We start from the raw sequence: 23,053 nt of genomic DNA, 5'->3' as shown, positions 1-23,053 counted from the left end.
CAATTCTTGCTTGTCTCCAATATAATATTATTCCCTGGGGTCACCATGAAAAACCTAAAAATGTTTGAGAGTCTCTCAAGTACAGTTAGCATCTAATTTGTGGACTCTGCTCTCCATTTCCAAGTAAGTTACAAGACTCAGTGTGTGTGTGTGTGTGTGTGTGTGTGTGTGTGTGTGTGTGTGTGTGTGTAAAAAGAGAGAGAGAAAGAGAGAGATGTGCTGAAACTTTTTCCCTCTTGAAGGTTGATTCTTCTCTGTTTCTTTTCTCAACCCACCAGCAATGAGTCTTGGCTCCCCTCATTATATAGTCACATGAGAGCTAAGGAGAGCTTTGCTTAGCCCCTGACAAGCTCCACTGTGTAGGATAATTATGAAAGGTCTTCAGTTCAGAACAAAGTGGATTTCAGTTTCTGCTTCTTGGGAATCTAGTTAAGTCTTGCTCAGAGCATCTGTGAAAATTAACAAGGTAGTGAAATTTAATGATCTATTTGTTATGTAATAAGCCACCCCATATTTTTAGGGTCTCAAAACAAGGTTATTCTTTGGGCATAATTTTGCAGTTTGGGCAAGCCTCAATGGGGACCTCTCATTTTTTTACCACACATGTTATCATTTAGCACTTCAATTCCCCACCCATGGCCTCTTCATGTAGCTATTTAGCTTATTTGCAGAAAGGCCACTAGTTCAAAGGAGGAAAAAACAATTTTCCAGTCCTCCCAAAGATTTTAACCCCACAACTGGTGGAAAGCCATTGCTAACCATATTCTATTGGTCACAACTTTACAGGCATGGCCCAGATTCTAGGGAGAAGGGGAGAGAAATCTCACCTCTCAATGGAAGGAAGGAAGAGAGTCTATGACAAAGGATTTGCAGCCATCTCTTTCAGTATATAGAAACCACTTGTGGTTCTGTGGTTCCTGCTATTGAATGTTATCCAACAAGAATCAGATTTAAACCTAGCATTTTCATAGCTCTTTCAAATGATGATGTCCAGTCCCTGTACACTCTTTTGAACTTTATCACATTCTCATTCATTATTAAGAAGCAAAGGATTAAAATTTGTTGTGCATCTATTGGGTGCAAGACCCATGATATATGCTCTTTCAATTACCATTTTTCATTGCCTCTGAGATGCATTTTTTCGTATTTCTGCCTTACTGAATTGTACATTTTATAATCTAGGAAGGCTTATAATCACTATAGGTCATATGGCTGCCTTGCACACATGAATTTGGCTGCAGTTATTCATATTTTTATCACTTCATTCAAGTTTAATTGCTATTTATAATAGTTTGAGAAATATTACACTATAATTTGGCATTGAAATGAAAATGTATCTTTAAGCCAAAAGACATGGAAACAGCACCGTCAGTGAGGCGAATTTTGACATTGGAGGTATAACCACATTCTTACAGGTTTTTGCAAAGCAGAAATCTGAGCTTTGCGCTCAGATAGAAAGATATCACAAGGAAATGAAGGTATGTCACCTTTTATTACTAAGATACATGCAAAAGAACCTCCTGCCGCCCATGAAGCTGGTGTCTGAGGCAGAGAAATTGCCAGGTTTCTTCAGAGCAAATGAAAGAAACCTCAAAGCAACAGAAAGTTCATCTTTTGCCTTGTGCAGCACTATCAAAACAGAGCATCGTAATTTAACTGGCAGTCATTTTTGCTACTTTTCTTTCTTAGTGACACTTTTTTTTTTTAATGCACCTTGGATTTCATGAATATGGTAGTTCTCACAAAAACAAATTCTTCTCTTCCCGCAGGTGAGGAAGCTGTAGCTCAGATGGCTCAGAGAGTTTTAAGTAATTTGACCAGTCTCAAAATTAGCAAGGGGAAGAACCTGTTATTTTCATTATTCCACACTGATTCTTTAACATTGTAGGGCAGCCCAAGTTTTCTGGAAAGATATGAATGTTTTGCAATGACAGCCTCCCCCTCCCATATCCTACAGACTTGAGAAACACAAATGAAATGCTGCTGTAGTCCCCAAAACCAAATTCCAAGGGTCACTAATAAAAAAGCTTATTTGTGCAGAGTGTTTTATAAGGGGGCATATGATCCTAAATAATCAGAGTCACTCTTCTCAAATAGGAAAAATAAGAAATATTTTCCAACCCTTGAGAACAGGTGCAGGTTGGGGGAGATTTTCCTGGATTTTTATTTTAAGGCAGTACATTCAATATTGCTTGACACCTTGCAAAAGAGAGCTGTGGTTTTGGCCTCTGCTGCTCACTGATCCTGAGAAAATGCCAGGAGCTTCTCCCTGGACCTCGTGGACCAGTACCAATGGGGCCATCGTGGACAGCCACTAGGGCCTGCCTCCCTCTTCTTCATTTCCACTGCAGATAAGGGAAGGAAGGCCCTTGGACAGCCTCTGCCAGAAAGCAAGGACCCCATCTTCACTAGTTGTCACTTTTCTTAATTTAGGAGACTATGTTGAGGGCTTGAGAGCTGTGCAACGATACGGTCCCTTTGCCCCATGAAGTTTCCTTTCCTGGAAGAGGGGATAAGACTTGGACAGAATTCCCAGCTTTATCTGCAAAGAGCAAGGAGCACTCCTGCAGCCTCTGCTCCCCTGGAATCTTGTGCTTCTGTAACAATGCCCAGGTCATTAGGCAATAGTGATTTTTATGTGTGTGTATATCTCAGTAGACAGGGAGCTGCCTGAGGGTAAGGGCAAGGGCTATTAGTTATTCATTTTATATCCCCAACATTTCACATAGTGCCTGGGATGGTGATCTAGAAATGATGTTGACTGGGGTTGTAGCTCAGTGATATGTCTGTCACTTGCCTGGCATACATGAGGCCCAGAGTTTGATCACCAACACCATTAAAAAATAGAAATGAGGTCTGCTCCATTCATTCCTTTATTCAACAAAATCATATGGAAGCTTACAACAGAGACAGAGGCTGTGCAAGAGTGACAACTTCTTGGCAGTAAGCAACTTATCAGCTGGCCCCTGTAGAAGGGAGGAATTTGATGGGGAAGGAAACAGAGACTGTGTCCACAAAGGTGGGGCCGTACTTGGCAACTATGACAAATTACTGTAGTCAAATGCATTGGGATAGGTTGGAGGAGATGTTGAGACGTGATCATAAAGGGCCTGGACTATTAGGCCAAGGCTTTTTTCAAATGGGATGTCATTAAACAGAACCCCCCTGCTCTCATCAGAGCCCTCAGGAGGCTGTACTGCTCTGGAAGAGAGCAGGGAACAAGGGCATAGTTAGTTTCTCATTAGAAACATATGCCTGGGGCTGGATGCGCACACCTGTAATCCCAGCGGCTCAGGAGGCTGAAGCAGGAGGATCACAGGTTTAAAGCCAGCCTCAGCAATGTAGTGAAGCCATAAGCAACTCAACAAGATCCTGTCTCTAAATAAAATATAAAAATGGGCTGGGGACATGGCTTAGTGGTTAAGCGCCTCTGAGTTCAATCTAATCCTTGGAACCAAAAAAAAAGAAAAAAAGAAAGACAGACATGCCTGGGGCCACATCAATGTTTATAGCAGCTCAATTCACAATAGCTAAGCTATGGAACCAACCTGGATACCCCTCAACAGATGAATGGTTAAAGAAAATATGGTATATATACACAATGGAATAGTCCTCAGCCATAAAGAAGAATGAAATTATGGCATTTGCCAGCAAATGGATGGAACTGAAGGCAATCATACTAAGTAAAATAAGCCAATCCCCCCGCTCCCAACAAAAGGCCAAATGTTCTCTCCAATATGTGGATGCTAACATACAATAAGTGGGGGGGGGGGGTTATAAAAGTTCATTGGACTAGACAAAAGGGAATGAAGGGAAGGGAGAGGGATGGGAATAGGAAAGACAGTAGAATGAGAAGGACATAACTTTCCTCTGTAAATGAATACACAACCAATGTAACTCTACATCATGTACAACCACAAGAATGGGAAGTTATACTCCCTGTATGTATGATATGTCAAAATACATTCCACTGTCGTATATAACTAAAAATTATGAATAAAAAATAATAATAAAAGAAAGAGGTGCCTAGGATTTTTTACTCCTTACAAATGATGTAAAAAGAATGCCACATTTACAACAGGTTCCTGGCCTTGTCTGAAATGCTAATGACACTTCCTCAGAGAGGCATCAGTGCATAGTAACTAGAGCCAGAGTACCAAGTTCAATCTTGGCTCCGTCACTTATTAGTGGTGTCACCCAAACTCTGTACTCCGGTCTTCAGTTTCACAGTACAGCAGATAATCATATCAACCTCGGGACTGTTACCAGTCTTCAACAAAATGATGCGCATAAACCCCAGAGGAACAGTACTTCTTGCTTGCAAGGGTTCCACAAATATTACCTATTATTGTCCCTTCTCTTCAGTGAACCTTGGTTTCTTCATCAAAATGGAGATAATAATAATGTTTTGAACAACCAACAATAAAAATTATTAAAAAAAATGGAGATAATAATACCTGTCCCAGTCCATTTCTTTTGGACCCTAACAGAAAAAAAAAATGCAATTATATGTGTGAAAGCAATTGGAAGTTAAGTGCTGCATAGAAGCACTGGGGCTGTTAATTACCAAATCCTTGGCTGAAAGGTGATCCCAAAAGCCTGGGCTCAAGAGTAGGGAGCCTCTGAGTCTCTGGGCAGTTGGCCACAGGTGTGCGTGTGTGAATGACTTCTCTGTGGATATGGTATGTCAGGGTGTGGGTCTTAGCATCTGACTGGTCCAAGGTTACGTAAAGATGGGAATAGGGAAATCTACTAAGCAAGAAATAAATAAGATTTAAGCTCCGCAGCCTTGCAAGTGGTGTAATTTCAAACATCATAGTCTTGGACATCTGGGCTCTATTACCTGAAATCCCATTAAACCTTTGGCTTCATAATTCTGTATAGAAACAGGTAAATTGCAAGATCCTGCTGATGGCCACCAGCCAGTTCAAGCAATTAATCATAAGAGTCCCCAAGCAGGTTTGTGCCTCATGCCAAGTAGATTCTTTAAGGGGAAACTTTGTGCACAAAAGAAAGAGCCCAATCCATGCAGTTCCATAGCAACATGCTTTGTAGCTCAGCCCACACAGAGAAGTTGTCTGTTATCATTAAGACATCCAAGCCTCATAACTTTTTCCTCAATGGAAATTAGTACTCACCCATCCAGGGAACATCTCCAAATCTCATTAACTGCAATACAGACTATAACCTGCTAGGAGCTGACGGCTCCAGTTTAGACAAAACCAAGCCCTACCCATTCCCCACCCTCAGCACCTTCTCATTTGGGGTAACTCAACTTGAACTTAGCACTTTTTTCCTTTAAACCTTTCTGCATGGATGAACTATTTGCATTTGCCCCTGTGTTCCAAGCCAAAGAACCAGAACCCACAGCGATGTGATCTGGGAGCCTGTCTTCTGAATCCTGCTAGACAGACCCCAAGGTGAAAGGACTCATAACAAAGGAACTGTTTCTCATAAGGTTTCTTGCTTGGTTTTGCCAACTCAAAGAGGTTTATGTAAACAAGATAATCGTCTGCACTTCAGAATGTTTATAAAGTTTTTTCCTAATTACTGTTTTGTATATGGAGTGATTCTGGGAGCATGATAGGAAACAGAGGGGAAGCCTTGACTCTTTCCAATGTAAAACAGGAAAGGGGAGGTTGGAATAAGAATATATTTACAGTATAGATGAGAAGACTTAGAGTTCTTCTTGTTGTTTCAGTTTCTTCTTTCTGAAATCTTTTTACTAATTCTCTCAGAATTTCAGCTTTCTACTCTGCGGTGTGGCACTGTCAAATATGGTAGCCATGGGGCACATATGGCCATTTAAATTTAAAGGAATTAAAATTAAATCAAATTTAAAGTAATTTCCTCCATGCACTCACCATAATTTAAGAGCTTAGTAGCCACATGTGAGTAATGGCTGCCATATTAGAATATGTATTGAGCATTCCATCATTGCAAAAGTTCCACTGGACAGTGCTGCTACAGATCAAGGAACTGTCTGGCCTTGCTACCCAAAGTGTGGTCCATGGACCAGTAGCACTGGTTTCACCAATGAAGTTTGAGAAGCACTAGTCAGACATTATCAGACAGTTCTAATAAAGTATGATACAGATTCACCTGAGGACTTGTTGGAACCATGTGATTAACAACATGTCTAGGTGTGATTCACATGCATATTCATAAGCACTTATCTAAGGTTTTCAAGATACCCTTCTGCTCTATGATTTTGTATGCTGAATTTCATAATTTGTTATCAGCCTTATTATTGATATTTTTAGCTTGCTTAGCCTTGGTTCATAAAGAGAGACTTTTGGCCCCTTGAGACTTGGCATGCAAAAGGAGAACCACTTATAGACTACAACTTATAGACTACTTTTGAAGAATGCTTTCCTCTTTCTCTTGGAAACTGGAGAATTGTCTTGATACACCTTTTCTTTTTCCTTTTTTTTTAGAGAGAGAATTTTTTAATATTTATTTTTTAGTTTTCGGTGGACACAACATCTTTATTTTTTTGTTTTGTTTTGTTTTGTTTTGTATGTGGTGCTGAGGATTGAACCCGGGCCGCACACATGCCAGGCGAGCGCACTACCGCTTGAGCCACAACCCCAGCCCCAATACACCTTTTCTAAAGAGGTGAATCTTACAGAACATTTTTCCAGTGGAGAAGCTGTTGGATTGGTCAACAGAGAAGCCCTCGAGATTAAATAAAACTCAGTAAAGCAAAAGACAAAGAAAAATAGATGTACTTTAAAAAAAAAGGGGGGGGGGGAAGGAAGGAAAGTAACTAGGTAACTTCCTCATGCTGGTGACAAACACGCAGGGCCCCGTTCTCTGGGAATGAGCCAGCTGAGGGACAGAGTGATGAGGGAAATTAGAGAGCAATCCCTCAGAGTATACTGGCATTGTGGAGAGGGAGGGGAATTGCAGTGACAACTTGGATTAAACTTCTATGTATATTTTCATGCTCTCTCATGAAATTCATTGTTGTTTGTGCCAGTGGACAGAGTTTTCTTCTGGAAAGTTCTGTGGGCTTTTACAGTGGCTGTCAGGATATACTGACTTGAGACACTTGCCCTTGTCTGGTGTAGAAGAAATCACCAGGGTTTCCACTGACTAATTGACTGTACAAACACATCCCTGCTGAGAGCAAAGGATCTCTTTCCCAGGAAGACATCATCTCCAGTTCATGGGATGCAAAGTGATGGTCCACTGTGGGCAGCAGTCTTCTAGATAAAGAGGTTAATAGATATATGCCCAGTGATCACAGAGATTTTATGAAGTTCTGATACCTGCAGACACTGATATTCCTAAATCAGTTCTCATCAAGAAACAGTGTTTTGTCCCCCACTAATCAATTCTCCCCAGACCTGAAGGATCTGATAACTTTACTAATGTAGACTTTTTTCTATACTCATTCATTTATTAACCAAGCATTTCAAGAGCACCTTTGGCATCGCAGACACTCTACCCCTTACTACAGAAAGAGAAGAATAAAACATACTGGGGCTGGGGATGTGGCTCAGGCGGTAGTGCGCTCGCCTGGCATGCGTGCGGCCCAGGTTCAATCCTCAGCACCACATATCAACAAAGATGTTGTGTCCGCCGAGAACTGAAAAATAAACGTTGAAAAATTCTCTCTCTCTCTTTCTCTCGCTCACTCTCTCACTCTCTCTTTAAAAAAAAAAAAAAAGAATAAAACATACTGTTTGCCTGAAGGAACTTGAGGCTCAGAGCAGTAGTGTTTCAGGAAGGTGCTCAGAACAGCAGTAACAGTCTTCCCTGCAATGTTATTAGAAATTCACATTCATGGGCCACCCTAGACTACTGAATCACATTCTTACCACTGGGGACCCAGAGAAGTGTTTTACCAAACCCTCCAGAGGAGTTCTAAACAATGAAGTTTGAGAAGCACTCGTCAGGCATCATCAGACAGTTCTAATAAAGTATGTTACAGATTCTAGTATAGTATGATGACACAAATTTGAAACTCTTCAAGGCCTACATCACCAAACAGGGAAGGAAATTTTACTCAGTGCTAAAAGAATATATGTCTTTTGGCAGATGCTAACAGTATGGAGACGACAGAACATGCTTGAATCCCTGGAACTTTGGATTGGTTGAATGGCTTGCCAGGTCTCAAAGCCTCACCCATCTGTCCCACTCTAAAACCAGCGTTGTGGATTGTAAGGAAGTGACTATACTATATTATATCCAAGATTCTTGATATTTTATTATATGAAAAGAGCAAGGCTATAAACCAAGTTTTCCCACAGCCTATACCACTTTTCTCTGTCCAAAGGACAAATAACTACCATTTAAGTACCAGGGGAAAGACGTAGGTGTTTCCATGGACTGTTGCCAGGCAGGCGGGCTTCATGAGAATTACCGAGCCTCTTGTTTATTATAGAGTTTTCCGATCCTCCCCTTGGACATTCTGAATCGGTGGAGATGGAGAGAGGCTAGACAGAATAAAAATTTTAAGAAGTTCCCCCAGGTGAGTGTAATGCAGGCAAGCTGGGGAACTTCCAGTCAAAATGTCAGAATCTTGAAACCCTAGAATCTAGAGACTCAATTTAACCCACAGGAAGCAGAGTTGATTTCTGAGAGAATTACTGTTTATTGGGGGGAGGGGTCCCATAAATCAAACTGTGATTTTTATAGCATATAATAATTTAGATATTTATGTATAGTGCAATGATTTGATACATGTCTGTGATGTGTAGTGATCAAATCAGGGTAACTAGCATCCCCATCTTTAATATGGAGAGGGTTCTGAGCCTCTTAATGAGGACAAACACAGTGTCCTTGTCCCCACCCCACCCCCAGGACTGAGGGAAAGGGGGAAAACACCTTGCTCACAAGTGCATTCTTTTTCAATATGCATAAGTTGGGACAGGGTCACCTGAACCCTCCAAAACTCCCTAGAGAGAATTTCCCCATACCCCCTGGCCCCTGGAGCTAGTGTAAAACCAGGCAGCAAATCACATTCTAAATGAAACCTTAAAGTTGAGGGCTGAGAGAGTAAGAGATGGGGGCCAAGGTCCTCTTAGCCCATCTACATATTAATGATTGTCTGAAAACGTTCCCATGGGGCCTTGAGGCCTCACATTTCCTACTTAATACTTTGGAATCAACAAGTCCCTGACAGTTTTTAGGCAGATCAAGGATTATAGCCTGATTTAAAGACCACAGCCTGTCTTAGGTTATTTATGTCTCCAAGTCTGGCTTTCTTTATCTGGAAGTGGGGGTTGTGGTGGTACTATCTGCTTTGGTTGCTTCAAAATGGACGCAGGTTTTTTGCAAGATGCTAGGCACATGGTAAGCACTTGGTTAATGATAGTGCTTAGTATCGAGGTTATTGTTGTCTGTAGACTCCGTGTTACTCAGAGTTCCCCATAGACACAGAATAACAAAATGGATGGATAGATGTATGGATGGATGGATAGATGGATGGACAAATAAATGGATGGATGGACAGATATGAGAAAGAGAGAGGAGATTTATTATAAGAAATTGGTCACATCATTATGGATGACAAGCAGTCCCAAAATACACAAGCTGGAGACCCAGAAGAGCCAAAGGTATAGCTCCAGTCTGAGTCTGGGTCAAAAGGCAGATATAGACCAAAGTCTCAGCTCAAAGAAACACAGAGTGAATTATCCCTTATAGGTGTGTTCTATTCAAACCTTCTGTGGGTTAGACAGGCCCACCCACATTAGGGAGGGCTCTCTGCTTTTCTCAGTCTGCTAACTCAAACATCCATCTCACCCACAAACACCTTCACAGACACACCCAGATTAATGTTTAACCAAATATCTGGACACCCTGTGACCCAATCAAGCTGACACATAAAACTAACCATGACAGACTCATTATGGTTCCCAGTTGACAGGGAATTTTGAGAGTTACATCCTAGTTTATAGGCATCATTTGTTCTATTGTTACCCTTTACCCACATTCAGATTCTGACCATCATTTCCATGTAGTCAGAGGTAAAGTTGATTACTTAATCATACTCTCAGGGAGCAAATACCCCTTCAACCTTTTGGGGTCAAGGAATGGCAGAAATGGAATCATTGCCACCCAAAAGACATATGACTTTTCCCACCAAAAGGGCTGATGGCAGAGTTTAGTTTTATTGCCACATAAATCATGCTTTGTTCTTTTTTTTATCTCCTAACTTCTTCCATACATACTAATTAATTAATTGAGCATACCTGTCTAAATCATCCAATCTTGATTCATATGACGGTATGCCTGTGAGGGTTCTAGAAGTTAGAAGTGATTTAGTATTAGAGGGTTTGATTACACTGAATATAAAATCAAATAAAATGAGAAAATGATGGATAGAAGAGAGGAATGAGGTTTGAAATTAACCTTATTTCCTGTACATATAAGAGGCCCACTTAGGTTGGTTTTTATCTTGGCCTATTTTGGGAGGGATGTATTTGGCTCGCAACCAAGAATAGAAAATAAACAAGGACCTATATCTGCTAAACCAACCTCAGCACTGTTGACATTGTAAGCTGGGTCGTTCTTTGCTGTGGGGGCTCTCCTGCACATTCTAGGGTGTTTAGCTATGTCCCTGACCTCTACCCACTAGATGCCAGTGGTACCTCTTAAGTGTGACAAGCAGAAATGTGTGAAGATATTGCCAGTTGTCCCAAGGGACAGAGAATGCACCCAGATGGGACCCACTGCTCCAGACACAAGAACTGTTAAATAGAAAGGGACCGACTCTCTAGGTCAAACCACTTTTATTGTTAATGAGAACTCTTACCCAGCAGTTACTTGATTTCTTTCCTGCATTTTCCTCACACACATTCCTTCTCACAGAGTCAGGAAAGCTTAGTGGTGACAGCAGATCTGGGTGCCAGTCTCAGTTCTGTGGGAGACCAGAGCACAGCAGTGACAAGCTCAGGAACCTGCCCTTGTTTTCTCCAGTTGTGTTAGTGGGTAGTGTAATCCTCAGAGCTGATGGCAAGGATGCAATGAGTGACTGCTTGTGAAATGTAGTTGGCACAGGGTAGCTGCTCAGGAAATGTGAGCTCTGTTCATGAGCTGCTGTGCTGGGGCAGTTGTGGATCTCATACCTGATGCACATTGTCCCACATCCCAGTGCAATTTAGACCCACCCCAAAGACCTCAAACCTGACTTCCACAAAGGACACTTTCAGGTGGAAGACAAGTCCCCTCCCTTCTGAATGAAGACACGGAACCTCCTTTTAAGAACTGAAGTCCTGCTCCCTTCCTTCAGACCATTGCATGTGGGCTGCTGGAACACAGCACCTTTTCTCCTTCCCTGCCCTTACCAAGCCCTTCAGCCCCTTGGCTGCTGCAGTGAGAAACAGGGAAACTGATAGCAAGTCCAGATCTGTTCCTGATCCCTCTGCGGGCTGCCTTGCCTCCAGGCAGCCCCTTGCTGCCCTTGAAGTGTTTCACCCTCTCCTAATTGGAACTGTCTCTGAACTCTGTACTACTCTGGGGGAGAGTGAAAGCCAAAATGGTAACCGTGACCTCTGCAGGCAGGCAGAGAGTGCAAAGCCTTGACCTCTGAGCGTTCTTTATCATCTGAGCCCATTTTATCATCCCAGCAACCCAATGAGGTAGAGAGTCTGCTTGCTATTTTAAAGGTGAAGAAATTGTGGTTTGGAGAAATTCATGTTTTCAGCATCACACAGCTGGTATGTGGTGAGCCTGGGATGTGAACTGAGATCCGTCACAGCCCATGCTCCTAAAGCTTCCCTACTCATGCCAGATTCTAGGCAGAAATGATGATTGATTCCAAGAATGCAAAATTAGTTCCTGAATTCAACAAACACACACACAAAGATTTTTCTCTAACAGCATTCTTTCTTAATTTCACAAAGATTTATTAAGCACTTTCTGTATACATGACACTCTATATTGCATTAGGAAGGCCCAATAATTCATTGAAACCACCTTCAAAAAGTTGAAGAGGGGGGCTGGAGTTGTGGCTCAGTGGTAGAGTGCTTGCCTAGCCTGTGTGAGGTACTGGGTTTAATTCTCAGCACCACATATAAATAAATAAAGGTCCATCAAAAACTAATCAAAATATATTTTTTTAAAAGTTGAACAGGTAGGCTAGGGTTATGACCCTGGTTTCAATCTCTAGCCCCTCAAAAAAAAAAAAAAGTGTAAGGGGAGTGTTGGATACATTAAAATAAAGTATATGGTAATAAGTTTAAGAAATCTTACTAGCTCACGAAGAGAGTAGCTAGCTGTATCTAGAGGGAGAGAAGATTTCATAGTGAACTTTGAGGGGACCTGGAAAGATGGAGGGGTTGGGATTCACTGTTGTCAGAGGGTAAACCCACAAGCCGTCTTAAAGGGAAGGAAAGTCTGAGCAAAGGCCAGGAGCAACCCAGTGTATACAGGGAGCTGGAAGGAGTCTAAGGTGGCTGAAGCATACAGGGATGGAACCCAACACGTGTCTCATGTTAAGGATGTAAATGGGACCCTCTTGTTTTCACATAGAGCCCATGCATCACCATGACCCACTCCAAACAGAGTGCTGGCAGCAGAAACATCCAAGAGCAATGGAGAATCACTAAGTGTCCCGGAAAGATGGCAAAGGGGATTGTGCCATAGCAAGACTCTTCCTCAAAACAGCATTTCTAAAAAGAGCTGGAGGTTGGGCATGGTGGCACACACCTTTAATCCCAGCATCTTGGCAGGCTAAGGCAGGAGGATCTCAAGTTTAAAGCCAGCCTTAGAAATTCAGTGAGGCCCTAAGCAACTTAGCAAGACCCTGTCCCAAAACAAAACAAAACCAAAAAAAGAAAAATAAAATTTAAAAAGGGCTGGGAATATAGCTCAGTGATAATGCTCTTGCCTGGCATGCAAGAAGTCCTGGGTTTAATCCCCAGTACCAAAAAAAAAAAAAAACAAAAACAAAAACAAAAACACCATGGTTATTTGGATGATAAACCTAGTTATCAATTGCTGGCAAGGATCTGAAGTATAGTGATCCCGTAGGGCTGCCTCTTTATTATCATTCTCTTCATAATGTTTATTTCAGTTCATAGTCATTTTTAGTGTCATCCATTTTCCAGATCTGACTTTAGCAAAAGTCTCAAGAATAATGTCCTGTATTGGTTTCCTAGAAAATCTCTGCTGTCCTTCCAAGCTGTGCTGCTCCCTTGTGAGTTGACCTGGACCAAAGAGTTTTACTCCCATTGGTCTCTGCCTCCCCTTCAATAATACTAGAATATTATCTCTTAGAATAACTGTAAAGTATTTATTTTCTAGACAGTATTAGAGAATGAAAATAATCATGATGCTTCATTCAGTCAATACATATGGGTCAAGTCTACAGTGTTGTGAGCCTAATTTGGGGGGCTATTTTGCAAAATAACATGATAATAGTAAAACTCCTAGCAGCTGCACCATTTTCACTCACAGTTCTTCTCATGCAGGTGTGTCAGTATATACTGTAGCTTATCATAACTGTTTATCAAGTTGCTCCATAATCATCGTAATTAGTGTTACTTTAATGACTACGTAATCATCCATCTTTTTTTTTTTTTTTTTTGGTACTGAGGGCACTCAACCACTGAACCACATCCCCAGTCCTTTTTTGTATTTTATTTAGAGATAGGGTCTCACTGAGTGATTTAGGGCCTCAATAACTTGCTGAGACAGGCTTTGAACTTGAAATCCTCCTGTCTCAGCCTCCCTAGCCGCTGGGATTACAGGCGTATGCCACTGTGCCCAGCTCATCTATCTTATTAAGTTATCATTATTTACTTAACCTAAATTTTCAACAATAGGAATCTGGTTGTTCCAATTTTTACTCTATTATAAATAACTTCTAGGTTACATATATGTAAATATATCATCTTTCATAAAATTATTTCCTTTGGGGGTCACCGGATTGAGAAATATAATTTTTTAATATTTTTAAATAAATTGACATTATTTTTTTAGTGTACAATGCCATCAGCATTATATTAGTATTCCACTTACATTACAACCTTATCGGAAGTGTGTAGTTTTATTTGATATTTAATACATTTATTTGTACCTCTTAATTTTGCATTTTCTCAGAAGTAGCAAGTTTGTATATATATTCTCTCTTTTGAAGAACCAGTTTGATTTGAAACTTAGTAGTTTTTTTTCTTTTACATCAACAACTCTTAGTGTCCTTCTCTCTCATTGCCCAATAGTTTTGTGTACTAAATGAGACTATATTAATATTTTTCTGAGCAAAATAGTTGTATTTGTATAATAATGAATTATATGAGATCTGAGCATAGGGAACTATAGGAAGTACCCAGATAAAAATAATAGGAAAATTAAAGATTTTAAATCAGGAAAATATATTTGTACCAGCATTCCCAAGACCAAACATGAGCAGAGTTGCAATTCAAATAGTTCAATCTCTTGTCAGTTTTAATGACTTTCTCTTCCTAGTCCCTAACCTGCTCAACCAGTCTGACTTTTTAACAAACAAACTCAAGTTCCAGCCATACTACTTCCAATATATCCTTATAGGCTTCATCCCAGACCATTTTCCCGATGCATGAAACCATCCCTCCACCCCACCCCCCCGAAAAGCCTCATACCCTTCCCAGGTCTGATCTTCCCCCAGGTCAAGTACATGCATGAACCCCACAAATGTGAAATGGTTTCCCAACCCACGTCCCCGTCACAGAGCTGGATGCCAATTTCCTTCCTTCCAGGCAGCTTGGCCCGCCTCTGAGATGGGTGTCTTCCATGCCCTGCCAAATGGTGAAAGGACATTCCATAAACACAAGCCACCATAAATCCACCCTTCAGTTGAGTAACCACCATCCTGGCTAGAGCTTTCTCTTTGACCTAAGGGTGTTAGGGTTTGTTTGAATAAGATAATTGCTACATGTCAGTATCTGGGAGCAGAAAGGAAGTAACTCACCACATTTCCTCCTTTTTCTTCTTGCAGCCTCAGCCGAGGGTTCTCCATAAACACGGTTAGCCTTCCAAGCTGCTGTCCTGCCAGTTGGTATGAACATGGCCTGCCTGCTCCCCACAGAAAGACTAACTTATGGCCCTGCCGGAAGAGATCCTTGGAGCATTGACAGATAAACCGGATTAAATGAAAAAACACCCACTCAGTCAAGATTATAAGCTTTGGGAAAAAAAAAATCTTAGTTTGCTGTGGATTTTTAAATGAGGTGCATAATTATACAGTGCCAATTTGTTCCAAGTGGTCATTGGCAGACCCTTCACTGGAAGATGGCTTCCAGTTTTCATCACTGTGCATAACTCAAGTTCCCTTTGGGGCACTGTCTGTGCCCATCACTACCAGTCCTGTTTTAGCATGGCAACTACTGGATTATTTTATTATGTGTGCAGATGGCATGATGTTTTAGAAAAAAAATTACAGCAGTTCTGCATTCTCAGTGGAAGTGTTCACAATATTATGCCCTGATAGGAATGTAAACGTGTCTTGGTTATGTTAGTTATGATGTCCAAAGGTATTCTGTCCAACTCTGAAGCACTTTATAAAAGAACACTACGCTGAGATGAATTAGCACGTTTGGTACATGTAGGAATACAAGTATTTTGTTTTTTCTTTTATAAATCTTGTCTTATTTCTGGCTCAGACTGTCCAAGATAAGCTCTACTACTAGCATATTCCCCAGTCGTTTGTGGTAGGTTGGTGTAAATATGGCCACAATACTGTTAGACCTAACCTCTTGACACTTTACTGAATAACCGGGTTACTTGTAACACCAAAGGGAAGTAGGAGCTTGCCTGGGGGATTGGAACACTGAAGCTGTTGGTTCCTTATACCAAGGCACAACTTAACACATGTACATACAAATACTCAAGTACAGGAGGCTTCTCTTTGGCCAATGTACATATTTTCTCATTCTATAGAGAAGGAGGATGGCCTTCTTTTTAATTAAAGACCATAGATGCCAAGGGCAGCAAAATGCAATTTTCCTGTGTGAGATCCCACTTAAACAGTGGAAAAAATTCTAAGTCAAGTTCAATCACAATTCTCTGAAGAGAAACAGTATCAAGTGACCCCTTTGTGCCTAAAGAAGGAAAGGTTCAGTCCCACACTAGGTTCCTTACTCAGCATAGAACCTTCTACTCCCTTTTAATCCTTTCTGGGATTTTATTCATGACTAATTTTTTTTTCACTCTCTAATAACAAAGCACAGTCTTAGGAACTGTCTACTCAGTGACTTGTAGCTTGTCTTTGATACTGACTGGACCTATATTTTATTTTAGCTCATTTTTCCCTGGATACAAAGTTGGCTGAATGAAAACCTCAGCAGAGTATGTTCTGTGTGCCTACTACCCCCGCCCGAGGCCGAAAGGCATCAGAGATTTCTCTTTAAAATAGATGTGACAGCATCTGGACCCCTTCCAGCACAAGTGAGCAGGGCATTTTGGGGTTCCTTGAGTCCTCACTGTCTCCACTTGGGGTTCATGAAAGGGAGAGAGATCCAGATGTGATTTGGACCACAAGCCTGTCAGACTGTAAAGCCACAGAAGGGGTGTCCAAGAGGGAACTCAGAGAAGTTCCAGTCACCACTGAGATCTGACCCTCTGACGTGTCAATATCAGGACCACAGGGCCCACAGCAAACCATAAGACTCTACAAATTCAGAATTAGGAGGTCAAATTCTGACTGTCAGTGCCTCAGGATATAACATCCCTATCTCCATTGCCCGTCTCTTGAGGCCTAGTTCCAACAGCAAGACTTCTCTGTCCTTCCAGTCCTTTCTTAATTCAGCCAGCATTTGAGTATCTACCATGAGCCAATCTTTGAGCTGGGACCACTGCAGCGTACCAGGCAGACTCTCCTGCCCTTCTAAAACTGTACCTCCTCTTCCCAAACACTGTCCCTTCCCCACTCTTCCACAATGAAAACTGAATTCAGACAGCATTCACTCTCTGCCAGATTAACCCAGGAAGATGCACACGGCAGCAGGCAGGTCCCTTGCCTGAAGGAGTGGACAGCACCATAGCACATTATATGTACCCTTCCTGTACAGCCAGCCCTTCCAGATTGAGCTGGTTAGAGCTTCCCAGAGCAGCTTTCAGGTTACTCTCCTTGAAATCCACCCTGGTCACCTGTTTCCCCATCCTTCCTTTATATAGACACAGCCATTGATCACTATGCTGGATTCTCTAAAGCTCCAATTCTATAATGAGTCCTGAGGACAATGAATTGGATGTGATGAATCCTAAAGAACTACTGCCAGGTGCTGAGATATTGTAGCTGGGAATGAACTGGTCCAGCCAGGGACATCCTGGGACTACACTACTACACTCTTGGAAAATTGGACATGCTTTATGGTGCAGATACTCACTAAGTGGTGGGGTGCATTGATACTTTGGCTTTAAAAGTCTGAACATATTAAATAAATAGAGTTTCCTAGCTTACATTTTTTTTTTTTTGAGTCAAAAGAGTGCTAGATAATTACTGAAAAGACAATGGGGAAAGGTGGAGATGGGAGAAGGCAAATGTAAAAATGACCATCAAAGAACTCAGTTGAAGATGGTGTCTAAAAATACCTTTATGCCTGGCATACACCACTTACTTGCGTATGACTACTCCTGTTTTCCAAACTGCCCACCTCTGTTTGAAATTATTTGGGGGCATAGCTTTGGAGACGTGGTGGAATAAAATCTGAGCAGTCACAAGCTAAACCAGCAAAATGGAGAAGTGACTTTGTTCATAGCCTCTGGCTTCCATGGTGATCCTCTGAGATTTCCCATGCTGCTTCCTGCTGACCTATACCTTTTTCCCAAGGGGAATATGTGTGTGTGTGTGTGTGTGTGTGCACGTGCGCGCGTGCGTGCACGCACGCTTGTGCAGAATTTTACCTCCCAGAAATTCAGAAATGGCTATGCAGTGAGTTTTGTTTAGTAAGAAGCAAGAGATGGGGAGCTAAGGGATAAATATTTTGATGTGTAAGGGCTGTAAACTGTTGATGCTTAACTTTTACTTAAACCTGTGCTACACCTTTTATTAAAAGGCTCACACCCACACTTGTGCAGGGAAGGCAGTCTTGGGAATGAACAGAAATGAATAATTATCAGACTCTCCAGGGTGCCAAGGGGATTAGCTTGTCCCAGCTCCAGAACTGAATTTAAATATGCAGAGCATTGGTGGTTCTGCTCCAGTAAAAGCAGATCACTTCAGTAGCTTGAGACATGCCTGGGGGATAAGGGACATATCAGCTCTCCTTATGGGGAATGGCCTTCCTTCCAGTCCTTGCGCAGGCTCTGCGAGGTGTGTCCCCACAGATTTGACTTCGACTTCCAGAAAGTAAAGACATAGATGAATTCCTTTATCCCCTAAAGAGTTCCCCACCCAGAGTCACTTTGCAGTTGCCCAAGTAGAGAGGCTTATGGTCCTTGGTTCTGAGGGAAATGCACCATTTTTATTTCTTCCAGGTAAAAAGAGAGATCAACCTTCCAAGAGAATATAAACTAAGGATAAAAACTTCTAAAGCCCCCACCCTTTCTATTTGCAAATGCTTTCTTTGCCTGCAAATGTCACATAACTGATTTGGGGTGGTAACAATAAAAGTCTCAGGGAAGCTAAAGTTTCCGGACCCCCTGAGCACTTTCGTTTTACTCAGCCCTCCTCTTCTAGAGCATTTGCAGCCTCCATCTTTGAGATGTTTTCCTCCTCATTCTTTAGAGTAATTTTGCTACTTGACAACTAGACTTAAAGCTGCCATAGACCCTTAAAAATCTAATCTTTGAAAGTGACAGAAATTCCTTTATTCCCCAAAGGCTGTTTCTATTCACCTCTCCCTTGGCTTTGTTTCCTATGCGTGTGTGATTTTCTTTTTTTCCTTTTCATCTCTTTCTTTTAACATAGTGCTGTGGGTAGATTTCAAGCATTCTCTAAAGAACTTGAATAGAAAAACAGAGTCCTCACCTTTTTTTTTTTTGTTTTGTTTTTGCCCAGTCCTGACTAATAATTCCTTCTTAAGCTTGACCTTGGTGACTGCTATCTGCCCAAACAGCAGTGGAATTCTCATCTCTAGGAGGGGACTGGTCAGCCCTGATCATCAAAACTAAATGGAGGGATCAGGGAGGGGACAGGCCAGGAGATGTTCCTACTGGGGCACAGCTGGAGACTCTATTTCAAAGACAGGCAGGGTTTGCCCCTCCTCTCCTTAAATCCGCATCTAATCCTGGAGCCCGAGAACTGTCCTGTGGATTCCCCTGGCAGCTTCAAGGTAAAAGAGGGCTATATTTCCATTATTTTTGCTCCAGTGACTTTCAATATTCAGGAGACAGGGTACATTAATTTGAAAGCTGTGCTGGTCAAGAGCACAGGCGGGTTCTGCCACACCTTAATAAAAAGAACAACAACATAGATGCTTCTCATCCGAGAAGGTGGCTGAAGGGACAGTGTCAATACTGGTGTCTTCTGCCCATTCCTTCGTTCCACAGGTGAAATCCTGGGCAGGGGAGTAGGAGCAGACAGTCACTGTTTCTAAAAATTTTAGGGTAAAATTTATCAGCAACCAATGCAAAAGGAAAGAGTCATCAGGCATGAGCCCGTTCTAGTCCTCTCACCCAGCGGCAAAATGACTAAGAGATGGCTTCCAAGGAACAAGTGTAAAAGGTTTTGCAAAACTGAAGTTTCATTTGCCACATAAGGCTATTTAAAAATCTTGAAGCACCCCAAGCATTCCGAGATCAGAGCCTCCCTCTCCTAATTACATCCAGCATGAAAAGGCACAAACAGCCTACTCTTAAATTATAATCCGTCACCCTATGTCTTGTGTTGGACTGCAGTTGGGTGGGTGACATCACAAAGTGTTGTTGCTATTAGACATTGTTCATAATCACACAAAATCTGCATATTGTGATGCCAATAGTTTGGGAGTTTCACTTTGTTGTTGTTTATTTCGTGATTGCTTCCCAACCCTCAGACATACCCAGGAGACTTAGAAAGACTCTGAAACCCAGGCCTTCTGCCTAGCATGCAGTATCAGAAACAGCCCTACCTACTGTGAACTATAAAAAGATTATTCAATTAAATTAATCTGACCTTGGAGATACTCATACCTAAAATGATTATAACCCTGAAGACATTGCTGTTTGCCTGACACATTTTTCATAGGCTTTTAAAAATTCAGTTGTTTGGGGGCTAGAGATAAAGCTCAGTTGGTAGAGTGCTTTCCTCACATGCAGAAGGCCCTGGGTTCAAGCCCCAGCACCACAAGAAAAAAAAGAAAAAGAAATTTTAGTTGTTTGGATCAAGAAATTAATAGTTGGTTTTGAATAGTTTGGCCACATCAGCATACACATAGCTACCAGATGTAGAATTCCAGGTTGGGTTGATGTGCCAGAGTTCACAGTTCTGTTATGTGGGATTGCATTTAATCACCTCCACCCCTCTCAAATTCTGTGAAAATATATTAAAACACTTTATGCTAAAAAAAAAAAAAAAAAAAACAGTAAACTCTTATTCGATCATTATTTCACTTGGGGTGGGGAAACTCATTTGGAAAATAACTTTGAAGAAAACTTTGCTTGCTATTAAGTGCCTCCAACCACAGAGCTTGCTCCTGCCCCACAAACTGAGAATTCTCTTCTGCCATCTGCTCAGAGCTTAGCCCATCCTCTAAAATAGCACAGATGCCACAGAAACACCTTTTAAGCTCAAACACAATTGCAAAAATAAGATTTAGAATTTTAACACTGCCACGGTCCTTGATTCTAGGATCCCTGAATCAGTTCTAGTTCTTTTGTATCTATTTTCAGTGTTTTTTAAAACCACAATTAACTACATTTTGTCTGCATTGGGAGCTGCTTATGAATCCAAGCTGGCAGCTTTTGGCAATTCCTGTGTCTAGATTCTAGATAATGCATGTTTCCCCACATACCAGCTAAGGGGTTTTCATGGGCACATTGAAGAGGCCCCTGGATACAGGTAGATACTGAGGGAAATGTGAGACAGGGAGGTTGTCCATATTTCAGCCATGTTTTAGTGCTGGTACTTTTGTCTTTCTCATTTTCTCCCTCTCTCTCTCTTCTTTCCCCCCCGCCCTTGGAATAGAACCTAGGGTCCTACACAAGCTAGGCAAGTTAGGCAAGTGCTCTCTACCACTGAGCTACAGCCTTAGCCCTTCCTTTTCCTTCTTATCCCTCGCCCACCTCTGATAACCAGCAAGCAGAAGCTATAACCTCTGCGGTAGGTGTTGGTCCCCACTGGGGACAGGAGGGAATTCCATTTGCTTAAACTCACACCAGGCAACCAACCGTAAGGCACTCTCTCTACTCTGTATAGTTTCTCCTCCACCAATAGGGAAATACTGTCCTTACAAGGCCATGTTTGAGGAGACTGAGGTTTGGCTAGTAAAAGAGGCTTGCATTGCAAAGAGCTGAATAATAGCAGACTCTTGACTCTGCACTGTGAGCCTCAGTCATGATTGGGCAGAAGTAACTGATCTCCTAAAAAACCAAGCCAGCAAAAATGTTTAGAAACTAATTCCACTGAAACTCTCATATCACTAAATCACACTACTGTAGTTCCAGTTAATCCAACTATTTAATATCATTAGGCACTAAATTAAATAGCTTTATACAAAATTTTAGAAAAGATCAATATTGTAACAAAATTACATATTAGCAGTAAAAAGCACCTGAGAAAAGAAAATATTGATCTGTTGTGGTTTATATACTTGAGTTATTCTTAGGACTTTGTAGGGATTGGCACTGCTCTGATAAGGGCAATAAAATGGTCCGAATTTGAGAACGCTGGACTAACGGAAATTGCCCAGTCTCCCTGGGCCTCCACTTGTCTGGGATGCTCTGTCCCTGCTCAGCAGACCAGGTTATTTGGAGACTAAATGGAGCTGACGAGAGAAGCTATCCCACTCCACCAATGCATGCAGAATTATCATGGCAAGCTGGATTATGGGCTTTATTTAATGACATCTTTCCTAACATGAGGTTTTTCTCCTCAAAGCTTGTATTTCTGGGATTTAGAAAGGAAAAAGAAAGAATGATGCGAAAGTAACAATCACCATTTTACATACACACATATGCTTTTTCCAGTATTTGGGAATGTAGAGCCCATTCCAAGGTGTCCCTTCATCTCCACCTCTCCACCTCCCAAAGGCTCAGAGCACCAGGACCCAGGGATAGTCCCCCATGAGAGTATGAAGTTGACTAGCTGAGGGCCATGGGATGGAGAGACAGACACCAAGCTTCCTCCAGGAGGAGAAACTGCGTATTGTGAATTAGTATTCATTTGAGGAGAGCAAGAGGAAGGAAAAAAAAAACACAATGTGAATTAAATATAAGACCAATGCATTCCTTACAGAATATGAGGAGGGAATCTGACTTAAAAAAAAAAAAAAAAAAGAAAAGAAAACCTGGTTCATTCTTTTCAAACTAACCTGGCTAAAAAGCACATTTCATAACACAGAAGCCTGTGTAGATGGTAGACATTTTTATAGCTTCCTTAAGTGAGCAGTTAAATGAGAAGTCTGAGTTCTGTTGGTCTCCCAAGAGTGGTTAATGAAATAAGCATTTCCCTTATTCATTGCCCACACTGTAGTGCTTTTCTCTCTCTATGCACCCTAGGAAGACTCCCACACCCAGACTTAGGAGGACACAACCAAGTTATCGGCCAAACAAGAGTGCCTTCTCTGTTGGATGTTCACATTCATTCCCTGGATTCCCAGGGCCTAAGATGTTTAGAATCTTTTTTTCTCTAAACATAAGAATTATTGTGCACCACAATTTTGAACCACTGATTTCTGTATCTTAAGCAGCTATCAACTTGCCAATTCCCTTTGGGTCTTCTTTCTATTTTCTTATAATATTTCCTTCTGTTTTGGGTTTTCCTCAAGAAGAACTGGGGGCATGATTCTTTTTAAATTGATAAAAATGAAACTGTACAGATTTTTGCCCCCTTGTATCCGTGAGCATGATCTCTATCAGGCTTGAAAATCTGCTTTATCATTTTGTATATTTGACTATTTTGTATTCAGCATTACTTGACTCCTTATGTGCATGGCAATGTATTAAAATGTGGGATTTCTATTACCGTGTAAAAGTGTTTTGA

The 23,053-nt window shown here is 41.5% G+C and overlaps 1 protein-coding gene across 2 annotated transcripts in view; it reads left to right on the top strand.

Moving 5' to 3' along the window:
* Positions 1 to 23,031, top strand: part of Samd12 (sterile alpha motif domain containing 12) — a 384,995-nt gene extending 361,964 nt beyond the window's left edge. For both annotated transcript variants that reach the window (XM_048802057.1, XM_048802055.1), the window contains exon 5: positions 14,930 to 23,031. In XM_048802057.1, the coding sequence (XP_048658014.1) occupies positions 14,930 to 14,952 (23 nt within the window). In that variant the 3' untranslated portion in view covers positions 14,953 to 23,031. The remainder of the gene's footprint in view (positions 1 to 14,929) is intronic.
* The last annotated feature ends 22 nt before the right edge of the window (positions 23,032 to 23,053 follow it).

The sequence above is a fragment of the Marmota marmota genome, unplaced genomic scaffold (genome assembly GCF_001458135.2).
Source record: "Marmota marmota marmota unplaced genomic scaffold, marMar, whole genome shotgun sequence".
Classification (NCBI taxonomy): domain Eukaryota; kingdom Metazoa; phylum Chordata; class Mammalia; order Rodentia; family Sciuridae; genus Marmota; species Marmota marmota.
The sequence above is the reverse complement of the archived record's forward strand: the minus strand, read 5'-3'. Positions and strand labels throughout refer to the sequence as shown.